The sequence below is a fragment of the Desmodus rotundus genome, chromosome 11 (assembly GCF_022682495.2).
Source record: "Desmodus rotundus isolate HL8 chromosome 11, HLdesRot8A.1, whole genome shotgun sequence".
Classification (NCBI taxonomy): domain Eukaryota; kingdom Metazoa; phylum Chordata; class Mammalia; order Chiroptera; family Phyllostomidae; genus Desmodus; species Desmodus rotundus.
In genome coordinates, this window is record NC_071397.1 from 20339717 (window position 1) to 20359751 (window position 20035).

At 36.9% G+C, this 20035-nt stretch overlaps 1 protein-coding gene across 1 annotated transcript in view; it reads right to left on the reverse strand.

Annotated features, from left to right (window-relative positions):
* COL21A1 (collagen type XXI alpha 1 chain) overlaps positions 1 to 20035 on the reverse strand; it is a 168822-nt gene that overhangs the window by 111928 nt on the left and 36859 nt on the right. The window contains exons 2-3 of the mRNA XM_053914309.1: positions 6337 to 6460; positions 1068 to 1619 (exon numbers count right to left, since the gene is read on the reverse strand). Coding sequence (XP_053770284.1) covers positions 1068 to 1619; positions 6337 to 6424 — 640 coding nt within the window. The 5' untranslated portion in view covers positions 6425 to 6460. The remainder of the gene's footprint in view (positions 1 to 1067; positions 1620 to 6336; positions 6461 to 20035) is intronic.

Consider the following 20035-nt stretch of genomic DNA (forward strand, 5'->3'; position numbering starts at 1 on the left):
TGCCTCCTTAAAGGGGGCTAAGGCATCATTGTCCTATGTACAATGTTTCTTCAATAAATGTCTCTATTTTTCGTATTACATGGCTAGATACTTTCTGGGCAGACCCCTTGCATGTATCCTCAAAACCAAAGGGTCTATTGACAACCTATCAAAAATCTAAATCTCTCTTGCCTGTTCAAGACAACAAAAGTCAATACAGTTTTACAGTTAGAGACTCATAAAAAGAACAACTGTGATGACTATTTACACTTGTTATAGTACCTTTTTAAAAGTTTGGTTAAAGAAAATGCTTAATTTCTTAAGTAAATAATCTTAAAAACCTTAAAATATGTTTACCATATCCCCTAAACAAGTACTTTAAAAAACAGAGTAATTAATTTTTTCTAAGCTGCAATCATTTATAAATTTTTCTATCAAATGTAAACCAATCAGCTTTGGAGTTTTTGATGGTAAACTGGAAAAAAAGCCTTTCCATTTTACATGAATATTATTTTTCTAGGTATGTGATACATTAAATGCCTGTGATGCTAAAAAGTAAAAGATTCACAAATTACTCTTCCCTCCAAGCAATCTGAACATAAGCATGTTAATAGTTTGAAAATTATACAGACAACAATGTGTTATATAATAATATGAAATTCAGTATTAAATTATATGTACAATATTATCCTTACTTAGGCACATGAATAAACTCTCAGACAATCTGAACTAAAAAACGGCTGAAATAAAAAAGGTGAAAAACTCAGTAATAGAAATTATATGGTCCTGTGTTATTTACATATATTTTTATTCTTTATGTATCTTTATTTTCTACCATCTCCACAATAGACATGTTATACCTGAAAGCTATAACAACATATTGTATTTTCCAACTATAAATTTCTTAAGTAATTCTTTCTAACAAAACTTACCCAGAATAAATATAACACAAAACCTGTGTTCACCTCAATTCTAACATACTAATTTATCTGACATTAAATATAACTATCTATACCAGTGTAATTCAACAGGTTATACCAAAATGTAAGAAAGTATAATTATTGTTTCCAAATTATATTAAGGCTCACCTTCACAAAGTTTCTGCTTCATCACCTCCCTAATTCTGGATATCACAATATAGTCTTCCACATAAAACACGTAAGTAGATGAAGGCTTGTTGGCAATAGCTCTGAGTTCTGCATCTTCTGTTTCCGAACCAACGCCAATGGCAAATAGTATTATTTTATTATCTCTTGCTGCTTCTGCTGCATCTTTGACTTCGTCTTGGGATTTACCATCCGTAAGTACCACTGCTATTTTAGTCAGGAATCGTGAGGACTTGGCAAAAAGGTAATCAAGTGCAAACTGGATGGCCTTTCCAGTCCGTGTGTTTCCTCCTAAGTAGTGTATGGAGTCCATCGCTGCCATCAAGTTCTCTCCCGAGTCATGGCTTCCAAGTGGGATCTCCAGCACAGGGTAGTCACTATACTGGACCACTCCAACCTGAATAAACTTTGGTCCTATGTCGAAGTTTTTTGTGATATTGACAAGCCACTTTTTTACTATTTCAAAGTTTTCTGGGCCAACACTGTATGAACCATCTAAGATGAAAACTAAATCTGTTGGAGCAGTACGACAACCTAAGTGAAAGAAAACATCAGAAAACATGTGTTATATAAAAAGCAAAAAGTGGAAAGTTTTAAATGTATGATTATTTAATTAACCAGATGGACCAAATTCTTTCATAATGCATATGTATATCAAACCACTACAATGAATACTTTAAATATCATATAATTTACATATCAATTATACCCCAATAAAGCAGAATTTTTTTAAAAAGATCATAGTAACTATTTATAGAAACTTTGTGAAGGTTAAGGTACATTGTTTAGCTCATGAAAATTCTTTGTAAATGAAGGTTATTATTTTCATTGATATTTTTAATTATCTTATTTTTATTTTACTTTTTATTTAATCTTTATTGTATTTTTCCATTACCATTTAGTCCCCTTACACCCCTCACCCCTGCAATCACCACACTGTTGTCCATGTCCATGAGTCCTGCTTCCGTTTTGCCCAGGTCCTCCACCCCTAACCTCCCCTCCCCCTCAGCTGTCATCTGCTCTCCATCTTTGAGTCTGTCTGTTTTGCTTGTTAGTTGAGTTTGTTAATTATCTTATTTTTAAAATTAATGACTCAGCTTTAAAAGTAGGAATAAAATATGTACGTTGTATATGAACATAATATCTAGATATTTCTTTGTAGGTACAAGTATGAGCCCTACTTGTGCCATAAAGCAGCATTTTATTCTATTTCCCCATTGCATAAATTAAAATAAATTTAAAAATGCATGATTTTCAGCTATACACCAACATCATTGTTTTAGGTTATCAAAGAAATATATTTTATTTAATACTACCTGAAATATGTATAAATATATATAAGCCGACTAATAGGAAGAAAGAAATTGAAATAAACTTTCTGCCAATTTCAGGATACAAGCAGCCACTAAAGATTCATATTCTTTAATATAGTTGATAAAAGTGAAATGAACCAAGACCACCAAAGTCATCATTCTTGCACTACATGCAAAGCAAGTTTTTAAATGTCTGAACTCTCATCTTCAGCAAATAATGTAGTCAAACATTAGCCTGTGCTATGTGAATCTATATTCAAGGGCATAAAGCTATTTCTTTTTTTTCCATTAATTATAATTTTAATTAGATATTTAATTGCTATAATTGATTGTGGACTTCCTTTCGGTGTGACTGTATAGCCCACTTCTCTCTTCTCTGGAAACTGCTCCTTACGGTCTCATTTGTACCATGTGATATTATCTACTACTTGACCATGACTCACCGATTAAGTTGGCTTTGACTGGAATTCAAAATAACCTTGAAAAACTTGCTTCTTATTTTTTTGAAGTATTCAAATTGGCTGTTTAAAACATCCAGGCTTTGTTTGCTCTTAAACATTTTCTGAATAACTTTCAACTATATAATTCAATGATTACATGTTTTTACCTAACTTCTGCTAATAAAGCTATTTCTTTATCCATAAATATTTCTTGTTTCAAGATACCAGGAAACAGTATGATCAGCACATTGTATAGTTCTATTGGGAAAAAGACTAACTCTGGTGCAAGTTATACCTAGACAAGGTCTAAGCACTTACAGAAAGAAAGAAAAATAAAAAACTTCACTCTCTTTTTCCACAGCACACAACATGCCTCTAACTCTACTTCTTTCTTTCTGTTTCTTTTTTTCTCTTGTATATGTATATTGAATACCTACTCTATGTCTGATATCATGCTACGTACTGGCTTCAAAGATACATAAGATACCTCAAAAAGGTCATAGTCTAGTAAGACAGACAACTGGCTAGTTAAGGAAAGTACAAACCATTATGAAAACGTTTAGGAGGGGTTAGTAACCTACCTGGGCAAAGTCAAGGGTGGTTGTATGGGAAAGCCAACAGGCAACCTGAAATCTGAAAGGACAGCTTTGGCCAGGTGAACAGGAGGACATTTTAATCAAGGGGAACAGTGCAAAGGTCCAGAGATGAGAGACGGACACAGCCAAAAAGACAAACCAATTTGTTTGGATAGCTCCAATACTTGAAAGAGCCAACAGAGTGCACAGGAAGGAACTGCTGTATTTGCTTTCTCCTCCTCTAACTTCTGACCTCAAAACACCAAAAATACTACTGTTTGTGGCCCATCTGATAAGGATGACATGCCCCTGGATTTGATGAGTTGGAAGAAAATGAGCTGAGCCAAGGTAATATGTAGCGAATTTTAACTCCTCTGTTTTTACTCATATTAAGTGGTCTCCCTTAAGTTGTGATTAAATGCCCAATTTAAAGTTATAAGGATGATTTATTCTGTATATAATTTAAATAAGATATCATAATTTCAAAGAATGATATTAGAAAAAATTGTTTAGTGTAATCAGTATTAGAATTTTTGTATCTCCTTAGGAGTAAATTATTAATCAATCTCCTCTTTCCCCCTCTTCCACTTCCTCACTCCCCTCCCTCCTTTTCTTTCCTTCCTGTTTCTTATCTTTGTCTACTTACATATGTGAGATGATGATAAGGCTCACATGAAGAGTCTTCAATTTTACAGTTACCTCAATGTACCCATCATGGTAACCAGCAAAAATAAACATTATTGTCAGGTGAACATGTACAACAGTCAAGCTGTTATTCAAAACGAAAAAAAATCTGCCAAAACACAGATTGGATTCATCTCAAAAATGCAAGTGTGATTATGATGTTACTCTTAAGGTGCTCTGTGGCAGGTGGTGGTGCGGCGCAGAAGGGCCCTACTCCCACAACCTCTGTGTGGTGACCACTGCCAGAGTTCAGAGCAGGGATACCAGAATGGAATTTGGCCCAAAGGTAAATTTTCTACCCAAGGGAATGCAGTTCTGTTATTTTTGGACACTGGTCTGGGGTTATGGGGGTTCTTTTGAGGTTTTGAAAGGACAGGAAAGTTGTATTTGCAGAGCTCTTCAATGTTGCTCTTCCTAAATACTGTCAGACTCACTATTGTCTGGACCTGCTAGTGTTTGTTGGATACTTGATTCTGTGGTTAACTATTACAGGCTTATTCTTGGCCCTTCCTACCCCTTTCCAGAGCCATAGAGCACATATTTCATACCTGTAAGGTTAGCCAAGACCATGGGTACAAAAAGCAAATGTTGCTGTTGATACACACCAGACAAAATACCACTCCAAGAGACCTGCTCCTTAGGGAGATGAATCACAGATGTCATAGAAAAGGAATGGACTAAAGATCAAAAGCATAGTTTAAATATTAGATACAGCTCTAACAAGCTGCATGATACTAGGTAAGCCTCTTAAATTTTGTGAATCTCTTTTCCCACTCAAAAAACAGAGAAGAGAGTCTACCTTTTCAGAGTATTGGATGGATTAAACTATAAGAGTTATGCAAATATTGTTTTAATAAATTTTGTCAAGTTAAATCAATGTGTCAAACCATCTTATTTAACTGTTATGGAAACCAAAATTAATTTATAGTAGAGCCCTTATAAGTTTAAAATATGAAAATAAGCAAACTCTTAAAAAGAAGTATGATATTTGTAACTGGTGGCTTGGGTAGCAGAACTACATTTATTTATCCCTCCTTCTCTAATGAAAGTTTTCCTACAGGCACTCAGAACATTTACTGAGATGTCACTGTTCTAAGCCATTTACATGCATTATCTCACTCACACTGCTTATCTCATTACCTCTATTAGATAACCTCCTGGGATGGTCCTGATAACCACCGTAAGAGGTCGTAAGAGGTCGGCACTTTTTCTTTATCTTCTTATCAGAAGCTGAACTCAATACCAGACTGTTTATTCTAAAATCTGATGGGTTAACAGAATAAACAATTTCCATTGTGCAAATGTACCATAGTTTTTTGATCCACTCCTTTTCTGATGGGCACTTAGGTTGCTTCCAGCACTTGGCTATTGTAAATTGTGCTGCTATGAACATTGGGGTGCACAGTGCTTTTGGATTGGTGTTTCAGGGTTCTTAGGGTATAATCCCAGCAGTGGAATTGCTGGGTCAAAGGGCAGTTCCATTTTTAGTTTTCTGAGGAAATTCCATACTGTTTTCCACAGTGGCCTCACCAGTCTGCATTCCCACCAACAATGTACTAGGGTTCCCTTTTCTCTGCATCCTCTCCAACATTTGTTTGTTGATTTGTTTATGTTGGCCACTCTGACTGGTGTGAGATGGTACCTCATGGATGGAACTGGAGAGCATTATGCAAAGTGAAATAAGCCAGGCGGTGAGGGACAAATACCATATGATCTCACCTTTAACTGGAACATAATCAACAACAACAACAAAAAACAAAATATAACCAGAGACACTGAAGTTAAGAACAATCTAACAATAGCCAGAGGGGAGTGGGGAGGGGACAATGGGGAGAGGGATTTACAGGAACTACTATAAAGGACACAAAGACAAAATCAAGGGGGAGGGTGGAGGCGAGGGAGGGAGATGGGTTCGGATGGGGTAAGGTGGAGGGATGGGGAGAAAATGCAGACAACTGTAATTGAATAAAAATAAAAAAAATTTTTTAAGAAAAAAGAAAAAAATAATAAAATTATTTAACTCAGCCATGAAAAAAAAAAAAACAATTTCCATAGGATTGTCTCAAAATTACCTCTGATAGAAGCTTTCCTCTTAGTTAATGTGTAACAAAGCAATTCATTCATTTTAGGAAATTACATCATCAAAGACACTAAGAATGGATCCTTAATAAGCTCTCCACACTTGCTTTCTACAATCAATGTGTTGATAATAAAAAGGGGCAATGCTGATAGTTCTTACTTGATCTTATTTCCCCATCTTCAGCTGATACAGAATTCTGAAGACACAGGACCAAAACTATCCAAAGAAATGTCATATGGTGAGCCATGTTTGTTTTCCTTCTAATATTTTGGTTTTAGGATTCCTAAAAAAAAAAAAGGAAAAAGGAAGGTCAAATATATTAGAAAAATAAAGACAAATACCCATCCATTATAACTTTAATTTAAAATTGCAATATCAAGTATCAGTACAGTTAACTTTTACTACCCTTAAAATTAATTTGTATATCTAAAATAGCCACATTATAAATATATTATGCAAGAGGACAATGAGTAGGAGCTGAAGAAGACCATGAAAAGTCTTTTAATTCATAAATATCTTGAAAAATTACAAACTTCTGTAAAACTTTGAGCTTTGTCCAAAATACTTACTAGAATTCCTTTTAGCATCTTCTGTAAAGTGTTATCACATTCTTATTATTGTCTCATTGGTGGCAAACATTCTTCTTTTAAATATGGATTTGCACTTTTAAAACACTCAAAGGATATCTGGTAAAAATATTTATATGATAAAGCTGAGTGATAGAGTTTAATTTTTTAAATGGAGTATAATTACAAACCTTAAGATATATTTTATTTGATTTGTAAACACTTTATTATATGACTTTAATATTTTAAGGAAGTCCAAGGACTTCACTTCTGGTTCCAATGTGGAAAATTGCAAGACTTTCACTCCCAACAATGATAACATGCAAGATTAATTATAAAATGATAGCATTTTTAAAACCAGAAACAAGACAGGATTTGAAGAAAGTCAAATGAACCAAATTTCAAAAGTTATTAATCCTTTATAAGGTAGAAGATATTCAGACCTGCTGTTATCTCTAGCAGAGAGGGAAGCCTCCCCAAGAAGAGGAATTTGCCAAAGCATGAAAGAAACCAATCAAAACTGGGGAAACAAATTAGAATCCTGAGGGGCCCCAGCCACAGAGCAAGTATGTTCCACCCAGAAATTCTTCCCCATGAATTTTGAATGCATAGAGGAGACAAGTGTTACAAAGAAAGATGAGAGCAGTTTAAACAACCTAGACAGATTCCCCACCCCCACCCCCTGCTCACTATGCAGATACCCAGGGTCTATCTCAAATACAAATCCTTGGTTTGCGGAAGGCTGGGAGAGAAGCAACAGAACTGAGAGAAGTCCCTCCAAGTCACTCTAGTCCTTTACCACAGTGGAAAGAGAGATCATTAAAAGCAGAAGGCCAAAAAAGGACAAAAGAAAAACAGTATTCAGAAACACAAAAAGCTGAAAGCTATACTGAAGAGCTGAAAGAAATCTCCCAAGGGTGTCCCAAAATATAAGAAGCAGCAACAAAATCAGATTACTGATCAGGAGAAAACACTCAGTATAAGCAGATCTGGAGATGATATAAATGTCAGATATATCAAACACAGTTTATAAAATAGCTACAATATATTTGCTAAAATATCTAAGAAAGAAGATGGACAGCAATGTGCAAAAACATGGAAAATTTTAGAAAGAATTGGAAATTTAAAAAAGATACAAACTGAAAAGCTGAAAAAGACTGAAAAAAAATCAAAAAGAATTTAGGCAATGGGCTTAACCAATTTCATGTAAGGAGAAAATCAGTAAACTCAAAGATTAAGTCAATAATAGAAATTATTACAAATGAAACTCAAAGCAAGGGGAAGGATGATAATAAAAAGAGCAAAGCATCCAAAATCTATGGAAAATACCAAGTAATTTTGATTTTGCAGTCAAATAATTAGTTTTTGAGATGAAAGGCAGAAAAGTGAAAGAAGAGATATTTAAAAATGCAATGGCCAAAGAACCAAGATGGCGGCGTAGGTAGACACACTGCGCCTCCTCGCACCACCAGAACTGACAGAGAATGGAACAGCAAGGGGGACCAACACCAAGGAAATAGAAAATATCCAGACTGGTAGGAGGGGCGGAGACAGGCACCGGGGTGGAGAGGACTCGCGTGGCTGTGGCGGACCAAGGCTGGCGGAGTGTGGGACAAATGGCGCAGGCAGTCCGAGCACGAGCAGACCCTGCGGCCCCACATTCCCACAGATAAACCCAGAGGGCCGGACTCAGAGTGGCGGAGAACGGGGCAGGCAGAGCAGTGGGTAGCACCCCGCGGCACCACATTCGCCCACAGATAAACCGGACAAACGGTGGGGAGCGGGCAGCGAAGCAGACCGCGTAACCCAAGGCTCCAGCACGGGGGAAATAAAGACTCAAACCTCTGATTGAAAACGCCCGTGGGGGTTGGGGCAGCAGCAGGAGAGACTCCCAGCCTCACAGGAGAGTTTGTTGGAGAGACCCACAGGGGCCTAGAGTGTGCACAGGCCCGCCCACTCGGGAACCAGCACCAGAGTGGCTCAGTTTGATTGTGGGTAGCGGAGTGAAAGACTGAAAGCCGGAGGAGAGTGAGGCAGGCGCCATTGCTCCCATTCGGCCCCTCCCCCACGTACAGCATCACAGCACAGCAACCAGCGTTACCCCGCCCCGGTGAACACCTAAGGCTCCGCCCCTTAAAGTAACAGACGCGCCAAGAAAAAAAAAATGGCCCAAATGACAGAACACTTCAAAGCTCCAGAAAAAATACAACTAAGCGATGAAGAGATAGCTAACCTATCAGATGCACAGTTCAAAGCACTCGTTATCAATATGCTCACAGACTTGGTTGAATCTGTTCGAAAAACAGATGAAAAAATGAAGCCTATGCTAAGAGAAACAAAGGAAAATGTACAGGGAACCAATAGTGATGAGAAGGAAACTGGGACTCAAGTCAATGGTGTGGACCAGAAGGAAGAAACAAACATCCAACCAGAAAAGAATGAAGAAACAAGAACTTGGAAAAATGAGGAGAGGCTTAGGAACCTCCAGGACACCTTGAAACGTTCCAACATCCAAATTATAGGGGTGCCAGAAGGAGAAGAGGAAGAACAAAAAATTGAAAACTTATTTGAACAAATAATGAAGGAGAACTTCCCTAATCTGGCAAAGGAAATAGACTTCCGGGAAGTCCAGGAAGCTCAGAGAGTCCCAAAGAAGCTGGACCCAAGGAGGAACACACCAAGGCACATCATAATTACATTACCCAAGATTAAACGCAAGGACCTACATCCAAGATTACTGTATCCAGCAAAGCTATCACTTAGAATGGAAGGGAAGATAAAGTGCTTCTCAGATAAGGTCAAGTTAAAGAAGCTCATCATCACCAAGCCCTTATTATATGAAATGTTGAAGGGAGTTACCTAAGAAAAAGAAGATCAAAAATAGGAACAGTAAAAATGACAGCAAACTCACAGTTATTAACAGCCACACATAAAACAAAAATGAGAGCAAACTAGGCAAACAACTAGAACATGAGGGTTGTCAATAGGGAATGGGAGGGGGAGAGGGGGGGAAAGGTACAGAGAAAAAGTAGCATAGATGATAGGTGGAAAATAGACAGGGGGAGGGTAAAAATAGTGTAGGAAATGTAGAAGTCAAAGAACTTATAAGTATGACCCATGGACATGAACTATAGGGGGGGAATGTGGGAGGGAGGGGCGTGGGCAGGATGGAGTGGGGTGGGGGGGGAAATGGGACAACTGTAATAGCATAATCAATAAATATATTTTTTAAAAAATCAAAAAAAAAACGCAAAGGCCAAAATTTTTCCAAACTGACAAACATTAAAATCAGATCAAAGAAGTTCAACAAAGCCCAATGAGATACAAAGTGAGTCACACTTAGGTACATCGTAATGAGTTGAAAATAAGAATAAAAGAAAAATTCTTAAAATAGCCAGATAAAAAGGACACATTACAGAGAGGCAATAATAAGAATTTTAGATAGAAATTTCATAGTAACAAAATTGGCAACGGTTCAGAAAGATATAAAAATCTTAAATATGTAATTAAATTTAAAAAGAAAAGGAAGAATGTCCCAAAATACTTGAAAATTTAGCAATACACTTCTAAATAATCTATAAACTAAAAAATAAAGATTACTAAAGTTTTGTAATATAATGAAATTAGAGAGCATATACCTCCAGCTTCATTATTCTCTCTCAATATTGTTTTGGCTATCCAGGGTCTTTTGTAGCTCCATATCAATTTTAGGATCATTTGTTCTGTGCAAAATACCATTGGTATTTTGGACTTCCAGCCAAGATGGAGGCATAGGTAGACACACTGTGTCCCCTCGCACAACCAAAAGAAGGACAACAATTTTAAAACAAAAAACAACCAGAACTGACAGAAAATTGAACTGTATGGAAGTCTGACAACCAAGGAGTTAGAGAAGACACATTCATCCAGACAGGTGAGAGGGGTGGAGATGGGCAGCTGGGAGGAGAGGACTCACAGCAAGGTGGTGGCTGGTGGACCCAGCATCAGACCACGCAACCCAGGCTTCCAGCACAGGGAAATGAAGCCTCAAACCACTGACTGAAAATACCTGTGGGGGCTGAGGCAGCAGCAGGAGAAACTCCCAGCCTCCCAGGAGAGGTCGTGAGAGAGACCCACAGGGGCCTAGAATGTACACAAACCCATCCACCCGGGAATCAGCATGAGAAAGGCCCAATTTGCTTGTGGGTAGCAGGGGAAATGACTGAAATCCAGCAGAGAGTGGAGCAAGCGACACTGTTCCCTATGGGACCCCCCACCCCAACATACGGCATCAGAGTGCAGTGATGTAGGTTGCCCCGCCCTGGTGAACACCTAAGACTCTGCCCCTTATTACACAACAGGAGCACCAAGACAAAAAAAAATGGCCCAAATGCAAAAACAGATCAAAACTCCAGAAAAAATACAACTAAGTGACAAAGATATAGCCAACCTATCAGATGCACAGTTCAAAACACTGGCAATCACGATGCTCACAGAATTGGTTGCATTGGTCACAAATTAGAGGAAAAAATGAAGGCTTTGCTAAGTGAAATAAAGGAAAATGTACAGGGAAGCAGTAGTGATGGGAAGTAAACTAGAACTCAAATCAATGGTGTGGACCAGAAGGAAGAAACACCCAACCAGAAAAGAATGAAGAAACAAGAATTCAAATAAATGAAGAGAGGCTTAGGAACCTCTAGGACATCTTCAAACACTCCAACATCCAAATCATAGGGGTGCCAGAAGGAGAAGAGGAAGACCAAGAAATGGAAAACTTATTTGAAAACATAATGAAGGAGAATTTCCATAATCTGGCAAAGGAAATAGACTTCCAGGAAGTCCAGAAAGCTCAGAGAGTCCCAAAGAAGTTGGACCCAAGGAAGCACACACCAAGGCACATCATAATTACATTAGCCAAGGTTAAACAGAAGGAGAGAATCTTTGAAGCAGCAAGAGAAAAGGAAATAGTTACCTACAAAGGAGTTTCCATAAGACTGTCAGCTGATTTCTCAAAAGAGACCTTGCAGGCAAGAAGGGGCTGGAAAGAAGTATTCCAAGTCATGAAAGGCAAGGACCTACATCCAAGATTGCTCTATCCAGCAAAGCTTTTATTTAGAATGGAAGGGCAAATAAAGTGCTTCTCAGATAAAGTCAAGTTAAAGGAGTTCATCATCACCAAGCCCTTATTACATGAAATGTTAAAGGGACTCATCTAAGAAAAAGATAAAAACTATGAACAGTAAAATGACAGCAAACTCACAGTTATTAACCACCACACCTAAAACAAAACAAAACAAAAAAAAACTAAGCAAACAACTAGAACAGGAACAGAACCACAGAAATGGAGATTACATGGAGGGTTATTAACAAGGGAGTGGGAGGGACAGAGATGGGGGAAAGTTACAGAGAATAAGTAGCATAAATGGTAGGTAGAAAATAGACAGGGGTAGGTTAAGAATAGTATAGGAAATGTAGAAGCCAAAGAACTTATATGTGTGACCCATGGACATGAACTATAGGGGTGACTGTGGGTGGGAGGGGGTGTGCAGGGTAGATGGGAGTGAAGGGGGGAAATGGGACAACTGTAATTATCGATTATGCTATTACAGTTGTCATATATATATGTATAACAAAATGCCATTGGTATTTTGATAGGGATTACATTGAATCTGTAGATTGCTTTGGGTACTATGGACATTTTAATGATATTGTAACAGAGTACAGCCAAGGGGGACCCCAAATAGGGATTTGTAATGGGGTCTAGAACTCAGGGTGTCCAGAAAATATTAAAATATAGGATGTCCTCATCCTCACAAGTCTGAACTGGGGGATGGGACACGTGAAGCAGGGCCATTGAGAGCTGTTTTGCATAGCAACGGTTTTGCAGCTAACCTCTGGCATGGTCACTTAACATATCTATAACTTTTAACTGGTTTCATGGATATGTTAAATAGCTGTGGCCATGCTTTGGGCCAGGGAGATAGGAGTGACTTCAACCCAGGATGGAACTGGGAGGCAACTCCCTCTGGTTACAACACCTGCATGAGAGAGAAAAGAAGGAAGGTCAGGGCCCACACAACTGGAATAAGTGGGGACCACACAGTTTTGGGGTGTTTCCTCTTGCCATGTGGCTTAGGAAGCAGGAGAGACCTTGCTGGGAAGAAAAGGGGTGAAAGGACTCTTGCTGGTGGGCCATAAGAAGGTTCCACATGGTTTAGGATTAACTGGAGATCGAGGCAGCAGCACAGCAGATGGTGCCGGGAACTGAGGGGCTACCTGAGCCACGGACTTCTACTTCTTTCCTGAGATACGGTACCCTGGACTTGGCAGAGGGAGAAGGAAGGACTGAGTGTATTTGTGGGTATTCTAAAGAACTGTAGTATTTTAATGAAGACATTAAGTCATTACTCTAAGTCTGTATAACATTTTGAATAAATAATTCCTTTCCTTTTCACCAATCTCTGGCATTGAGAGACATCTTTCCCTGGCAGCGAGCAAGGCAAAACTAGTATGGCAGGGGTGAGGAGGGGACTCCCAGAGCATAAGGGGGGGTTCCACTCGGTAATAGTATATTGTTCACCCATCCTCGGGTCTGTTCTGTAATAATATTAATCCTTCTAATCCATGAGAACAGTAAATCCTTCCATTCATTTGTGTTATTTTCAATTTCTTTCATCCATGTCTTATAGTTGTCAGAGTACAGGTCTTTCACCTCCTGGGGTAAATTTATTGCTAGGTGTTTTATTCTTTTCGATGCAATTTTAAATGGAATTTTCTGAATTTTGATTTCTGAAAGTTTAATAGCATATAGAAATGCAACAGATTTCTCTATATTAATTTTGTATTCTGCAACTTTTCGTTTATTAGTTCTAATAGTTTTTTTGGTGGAGTCTTTACTAATTAAACCAGTATGGTAGTGGCACAAAAACAGACATAGATCATGGAACAAAAGAGAGTCCAGAAATAAACCCATGCATATGGTCAATTAATTTATGATAATGGAGGCAAGCATATATTATTTTAAAAATGACAGTCTCTTCAATAAATGGTGTTAGGAAAACTGAACAGATACATGCAAAAAAATAAATCTGGATGACATCCTTACACCATATACAAAAATAAACCCAAAGTGAATTAGAGATTTAAATATAGAACCTAAAATTACAAAACTCCTAGAAAAAAAAAACATAGGCAATAAACTCTGACACTGATCTTAGCAGTAGTTTTCTGGATATGTTTCTCCAGGAAATACAAACAAATGGAATTATATCAAACTAAAAAGTTTTTGTACAGCAAAAGAAACCATGAATAAAACAAAAGAACAACTTACTGGATGAGAGAAGATATTTGCAAATAATATATCTAATAAGGGGTTAATATATAAAGAATTTATAAAGAATTTATAAAATATATAAAGAATTTATATATCTCAACATCAAAAATAAACACAAACATTCTAATTTAAAAAATGGGCAAAAGACTTCCACAGGCATTTCTCCAAAGAAGCTATACAGATGGCCAACAGACACATGAAAAGATGCTCAACAATCACTAGTCATCAGAGAAATGCAAATCACAACCACAATGAGATATTGCTTCACATTTGTTAGAATGGTTATTATTAACAGCTGACAAGTGTTGGTGTGGATGGAGGTTTCTCAAAAAATAAAAAATAAAATTACCATATGGCCTTGTGATTCCACTTGTGGGTATATATCCAGAGAAAATGAAAATAGTAATTCAAAAAAGATATATGCACCCCTATGTTCACTGCAGCATTATTTACAGTAGCCAAGATATAAAAGCAACCCAAGTGTCCATCAATAGCTGAATTGATAAAGACGATCTGGGGTATACACACAATGGAATATTACTCAGCAATAAAAAAGAATAAAATCTTGCCATTTGTGATATGGATAGACCTAGAGAATGTTATGTTAAATTAAATAGGTCAAACAGAGGAAGACAAATACTATAGGATTCCACTTATACAGGAAATATAAATAAAATAAAATAAAATAGAAACAGACTCATGAAAACAGAACACAAATTGACGTTTCGTGTAGTGGGGAGGATGCATGGAAAATGTGAAGGGGAATAAGACATACAAACTTCCAGTTATAAAATACATAAGTCATGGAGATATAGCACAGGGAATATAGCCCACAATATTATAATAACTTTGTACAGTGACAGGTTGTTACTAAACTAATCATGTTGATCACATTGTAAGGTATATAAGTGTTGAATCACTATGTTGTACACCTGAAACTACTATAATATTGTATGCCAACTATAACAAAAAATCAGAGGGGATATTAAAAAATATTTCAAACTGACCAATAACTTTAAATCAAATTTTATGATGCAGCTAAAGTACTGCTTAGAGAGAGGATTTACCTTGAAAACACTTATTAGAAGAAGGACCACAACAAATTTAAAAACAAAAACAACCAGAACTGACAGAAAATCAAACTATATGGAAGTCCGACAACCAAGGAGTTAAAGAAGAAACATTCACCCAGACTGGTAGGAGGGGCAGAGATGGGCAGCTGGGTGGAGAGAACTCACAGCAAGGCTGCGGGTGGCGGAGCAGGCGATCCCATGTCTGTGTGCAGATAAACCGGGAGTAACAACTGGGGAGTGAGACAGACCATACAACCCAGGGCTCCAGCGCGAGGAAATAAAGCCTCAAACCTCTGACTGAAAACACCTGTGGGGGTTGAGGCTGCAGCAGGAGAAACTCCCAGACTCACAGGAGAGTTCGTTGGAGAGACCCACAGGGTCCTAGAATGCACACAAACCCACCCACCTAGGAATCAGCACCAGAAGGGCCCACTTTGATTGTGGGTAGTGGAAGAAGTGACTGAAAACCGGCAGAGTGGAGCAAGTGGCAGTGTTCCCTCTCAGACCCCTCCCCCACATACAGTGTCACAAGGCAGCTACATGGGTCACCCTGCCCTGGTGAACACCTAAGGCTCCACCCCTTACTACGTAACAGGTGCCTAGACAAAAAAATAAAATAAAATAAAATAAAATAAAATGGCCCAAATGAAAGAGCAGATCAAAGCTCCAGAAAAAATACAACTAAGCAATGAAGAGATAGACAACCTATCAGATGCACAGTTCAAAACACTGGTAATCAGGATGCTCACAGAATTAGTTATATTAGGATATGGTCATAAACTAGAGGAAAAAAATGAAGGCTATGCTAAGTGAAATAAAGGAAAATGTCATAGGGCACCAACAGTGATGGAAAGGAAACCAGGGTGCAAATCAACAGTGTGGACCAGAAGGAAGAAAGAAACATTCAACCAGAACAGAATGAAGAAACAAGAATTCAAAAAAATGAGGAGAGGCGTAGGAACATCCAGGACATCTTCAAACATTCCAACATCCAAATCATAGGAGTGCCAGAAGAAGAAGAGGAAGACCAAGAAATGGAAAATTTATTTGAAAACATAATGAAGGAGAATTTCCATAATCTGGCAAAGGAAATAGACTTCCAGGAAGTCCAGAAAGCTCAGAGAGTCCCAAAGAAGTTGGACCCAAGGAAGCACACACCAAGGCACACCATAATTACATTACCCAAGATTAAAGATAAGGAAAGAATCTTAGAAGCAGCAAAAGAAAAGGACACAATTACCTACAAAGGAGTTCCCATAAGACTGTCAGCTGATTTCTCAAAAGAAATCTTGCAGGCAACAAGGGGCTAGAAAGAAGCATTCAGAGTCATGAAAGGCAAGGACCTACATCTAAGATGACTCTATCCAGCAAAGCTTTCATTTAGAATGGAAGGGCAGATAAAGTGCTTCTCAGATAAAGTCAAGTTAAAGGAGTTCATCAAGCCCTTATTATATGAAATGTTAAAGGGACTTATTAAGAAAAAGAAGATAAAAACTATGAACAGTAAAATGACAGCAAACTCACACTTATTAACAACCATACCTAAAACAAAAACAAACTAAGCAAACAATTAGAACAGGAACAGAACCACAGAAATGGAGATCACATGGAGGGTTATCAGCCGGAGAGTGGGAGGGGAGAGAATGAGGGAAAAGGTACAGAGAATAAGTAGCATAAATAGTAGGCAGAAAATAGACAGGGGTAGGTTAAGAATAGTATAGGAAATGTAGAAGCCAAAGAACTTATATGTGTGACCCATGGACATGAACTAAAGGGGGGGAATGTGGGTGGGAGGGTGTGTGCAGGGTGGAGGGGAGTGAAGGGGGGGAAATGGGACAACTGTAGTAGCATAATCAATAAAATATATTTAAAAATTTTCAAAAATTTTTACTAAAAAAAGAAAAATTAAAAATCAGTATTTAACCTTCTATCATAAGAAGCTTAAACAAAGTACAAAGCTAGACAAAGTACAACAAATTAAACACAAAAAGTAAAATAAAGAAAATAATCAGTGAAATAGAAAATTAAGAAATAAAGTTAATTCTTTGAACAAATGAATATACTTCTAACTATTTGCAAGAATACTTAACAAATAAGACATAAAACATAAGATACCTAAGTCAACATTGAAAAGGGGCACTGCCACTCCAGATCCTACAGACAGGATGAAAAGTAGGCAGATGAAATGGACAAATTCTTAGAACACTCTACTTACTGAAACAGCTCTAAATTGAAATTATCTAAAAATAAATTGAATTTTTAACCAAAAATTTTCTCACAAAGAAACTCCAGGTCCAGATGGTTTCCCTAGTAATTTCAACCAACATTTAAGGGAAAAAAATAATACTAAAAATTTTTTTCATTAAAAGAAATTATATAAAAATGGAGAGTGAACTCTCCCCAACTTTTAGTATGAGGCCAACATAACCCTAATAGAAAACCAAAAAAAATCATTATAAGATAAAGCTATAGTTGATTACAATTCATGAACAAGGATGTAAACATCTATAATAAAAGAATAGCAAATCAAATCTAGAAATATACAAAAAGTGAGGTTTATCCTAGAAACACAAGATTGGTTTAACATTCAAAACTCAATTGACATATAACAACTTACTATACTAAGAGACTTTTTAAAAATCCCATGAATATCTCAATTTATAGAGCAAAGGCATTTAACAAAATTTAACACCCATTCATGATAAAACTCTCAGCAAACTAAGAAGTAGAAGGGAACCTCTTCAACCTAACAAACACCATCTATGAAAAATCTACAGCTACCACATTGAATGATAAGATACTAAAAGGCTTTCCCCCCCAAATCAGTAAGGATATACTTTCACATGACAAGCCACACAGTGGTTAAAAATATTTTTAACACATATGATCAACAAAAATTTGTATTCAGAACACAAACTTTCTATTCTATTTTTTTCTAAGATAAATAGTAAACCCAGTTTGTTTTGCTTTTGTTTTTCTTACTTTAATCCTTCTTAATGACCAGGATTTGCTAAAACTTATGTCACAAACAAATACTTAGGTATAGCTAATAGCAGCAGTGTGATTCAAAGAGCACGCATAATAGTGATATAAACTCTCAGCCATTTCAGGGAAGGAAACCCTGTACTGAATTATTTACCTCCATTAAAAAATCTCATCTGGTTTGCAGTGTTTCTATTCTAGACTAATTAACCCACTGTAGCTTAAATGTACATGTGGAATATGTAATAGTTAGTGCAACCCCCCCCAACCTTTTCTTAACAAATGTTATTTCACTAGGCCATTCTCTAAAAACTACGCATTTTTCTTCATTAATTTACTCCCTCTTGCAGTTTCTAGTTTCAAATTAAACTAATTTTTAAGAGTTAATTTTATTTAACTTACTTAAAATTGTTTCGATTATACTTTACATTCAATATTATTTTGTATTAGTTTCAAGGGTACAGCTTAGTGGTTAGACAGTCATGTACTTTAGAAAGTGGTCCCGCCCATATTTCCAGTACCCACCTGGCACCATATATAGTTATTACAATATTATTTACTATATTCCCTATGCTGTACTCTACATCCCTGTGACTATTTTGTGATTACCAATTTATACTTCTCAATCCCTTCACATTTTTCACCCAGTCCCCCAAACACCCTCTCTAATTTACATTTTTAATAGTTTATTTGTATTGTATTTTTCCATTCCCATTTATTCCCCTTATACCCTCTCTCACCCCCACCTCATCCCCACCGTCACCACACTTGTCCCCGTCCATGAGTTCTTTATCGAATTTTGCTTGATTTCTCCCCCCCCAAACCCCCTCCCAGAGCTGTAGTCTATTCTCAAAGCCGTGTAATTAATAAAATACCTCAATTTGTACCACTCAGATCAAAACTCTAGGAATGGTGATGCCAATAAAAGCAATTCTAAGCATGGTGTTGTACAAGTAGTTACTTTTCTGTTATTGTTCTAACCAAGTTTGATGAGTTTCAAAGATTCTGAAACTGTCAAGTGGACACTGGAGAAAAAGATGACACCAATTCAAATTTCCTAACTGGTTTGAGATATTTGGTCAAACCTGAGTAATTTACTCCTAAATCATTCTTAATTCTAAAAGGACCAATAAAATTAGTGATAAGCAATTCATTGACATTTCTTATATACAAACTGTAGCCATGATACACCAGAGGGTTTCCTGCAAATGCTTCATGGTAACTTAGGGCCTCATATAATTGGTATGTGCTGTGTATTTAGGTTATTTTTAAAGTTTTGGATCATTATTTTTCTATTTTGAATTACCATGACTCTATGCTTGCTCAAGAGATATCCACTGATACATTATTTAATGTTAATAGCTTATCAGAAACAGCCCCTTCTAAAATAATATTCCTATAGTGAATATAAACCACTTAGTAAGTCATGATTTTATAGCATAATTTAGCTGCAAATACAATAACTATTCCTCCTCTAAGGTATTCTAGGTTTACAGGAGAGATTCTAGGTTTGTTAAAGTAATGACACATTGATAAAGACTTATTTAAGTAGAATAATGATCACAATTATCTTTCTGAAATTATAACTTAATGATGTGTACCTATCTGCTACAAATCTGTGAGTGAAAACATTATGTGGCTTAAAGAACATTAGACAGAGTGTTGGAAGAATGTATTTAGCCTGACTCTGCTATCATATGAGTTTAGGCTAGAAAGAAAGAAAAAAAATCACCTGGGACTACCCTCTGAGAGTTGGTTTTCTTTTCTATAAAAAGAGAAAGGTTGACCAATCTGAAATTCTGTGAATCTATGATAATTAGCAAAATCAATTTGCATGTATTCTTTTTGGTTTTTTACCCAAAACCATAATTATATCATTGTGTGGCCTGCTTTTTTAAGAAACAAATTGTAGACATTTAAGAAAC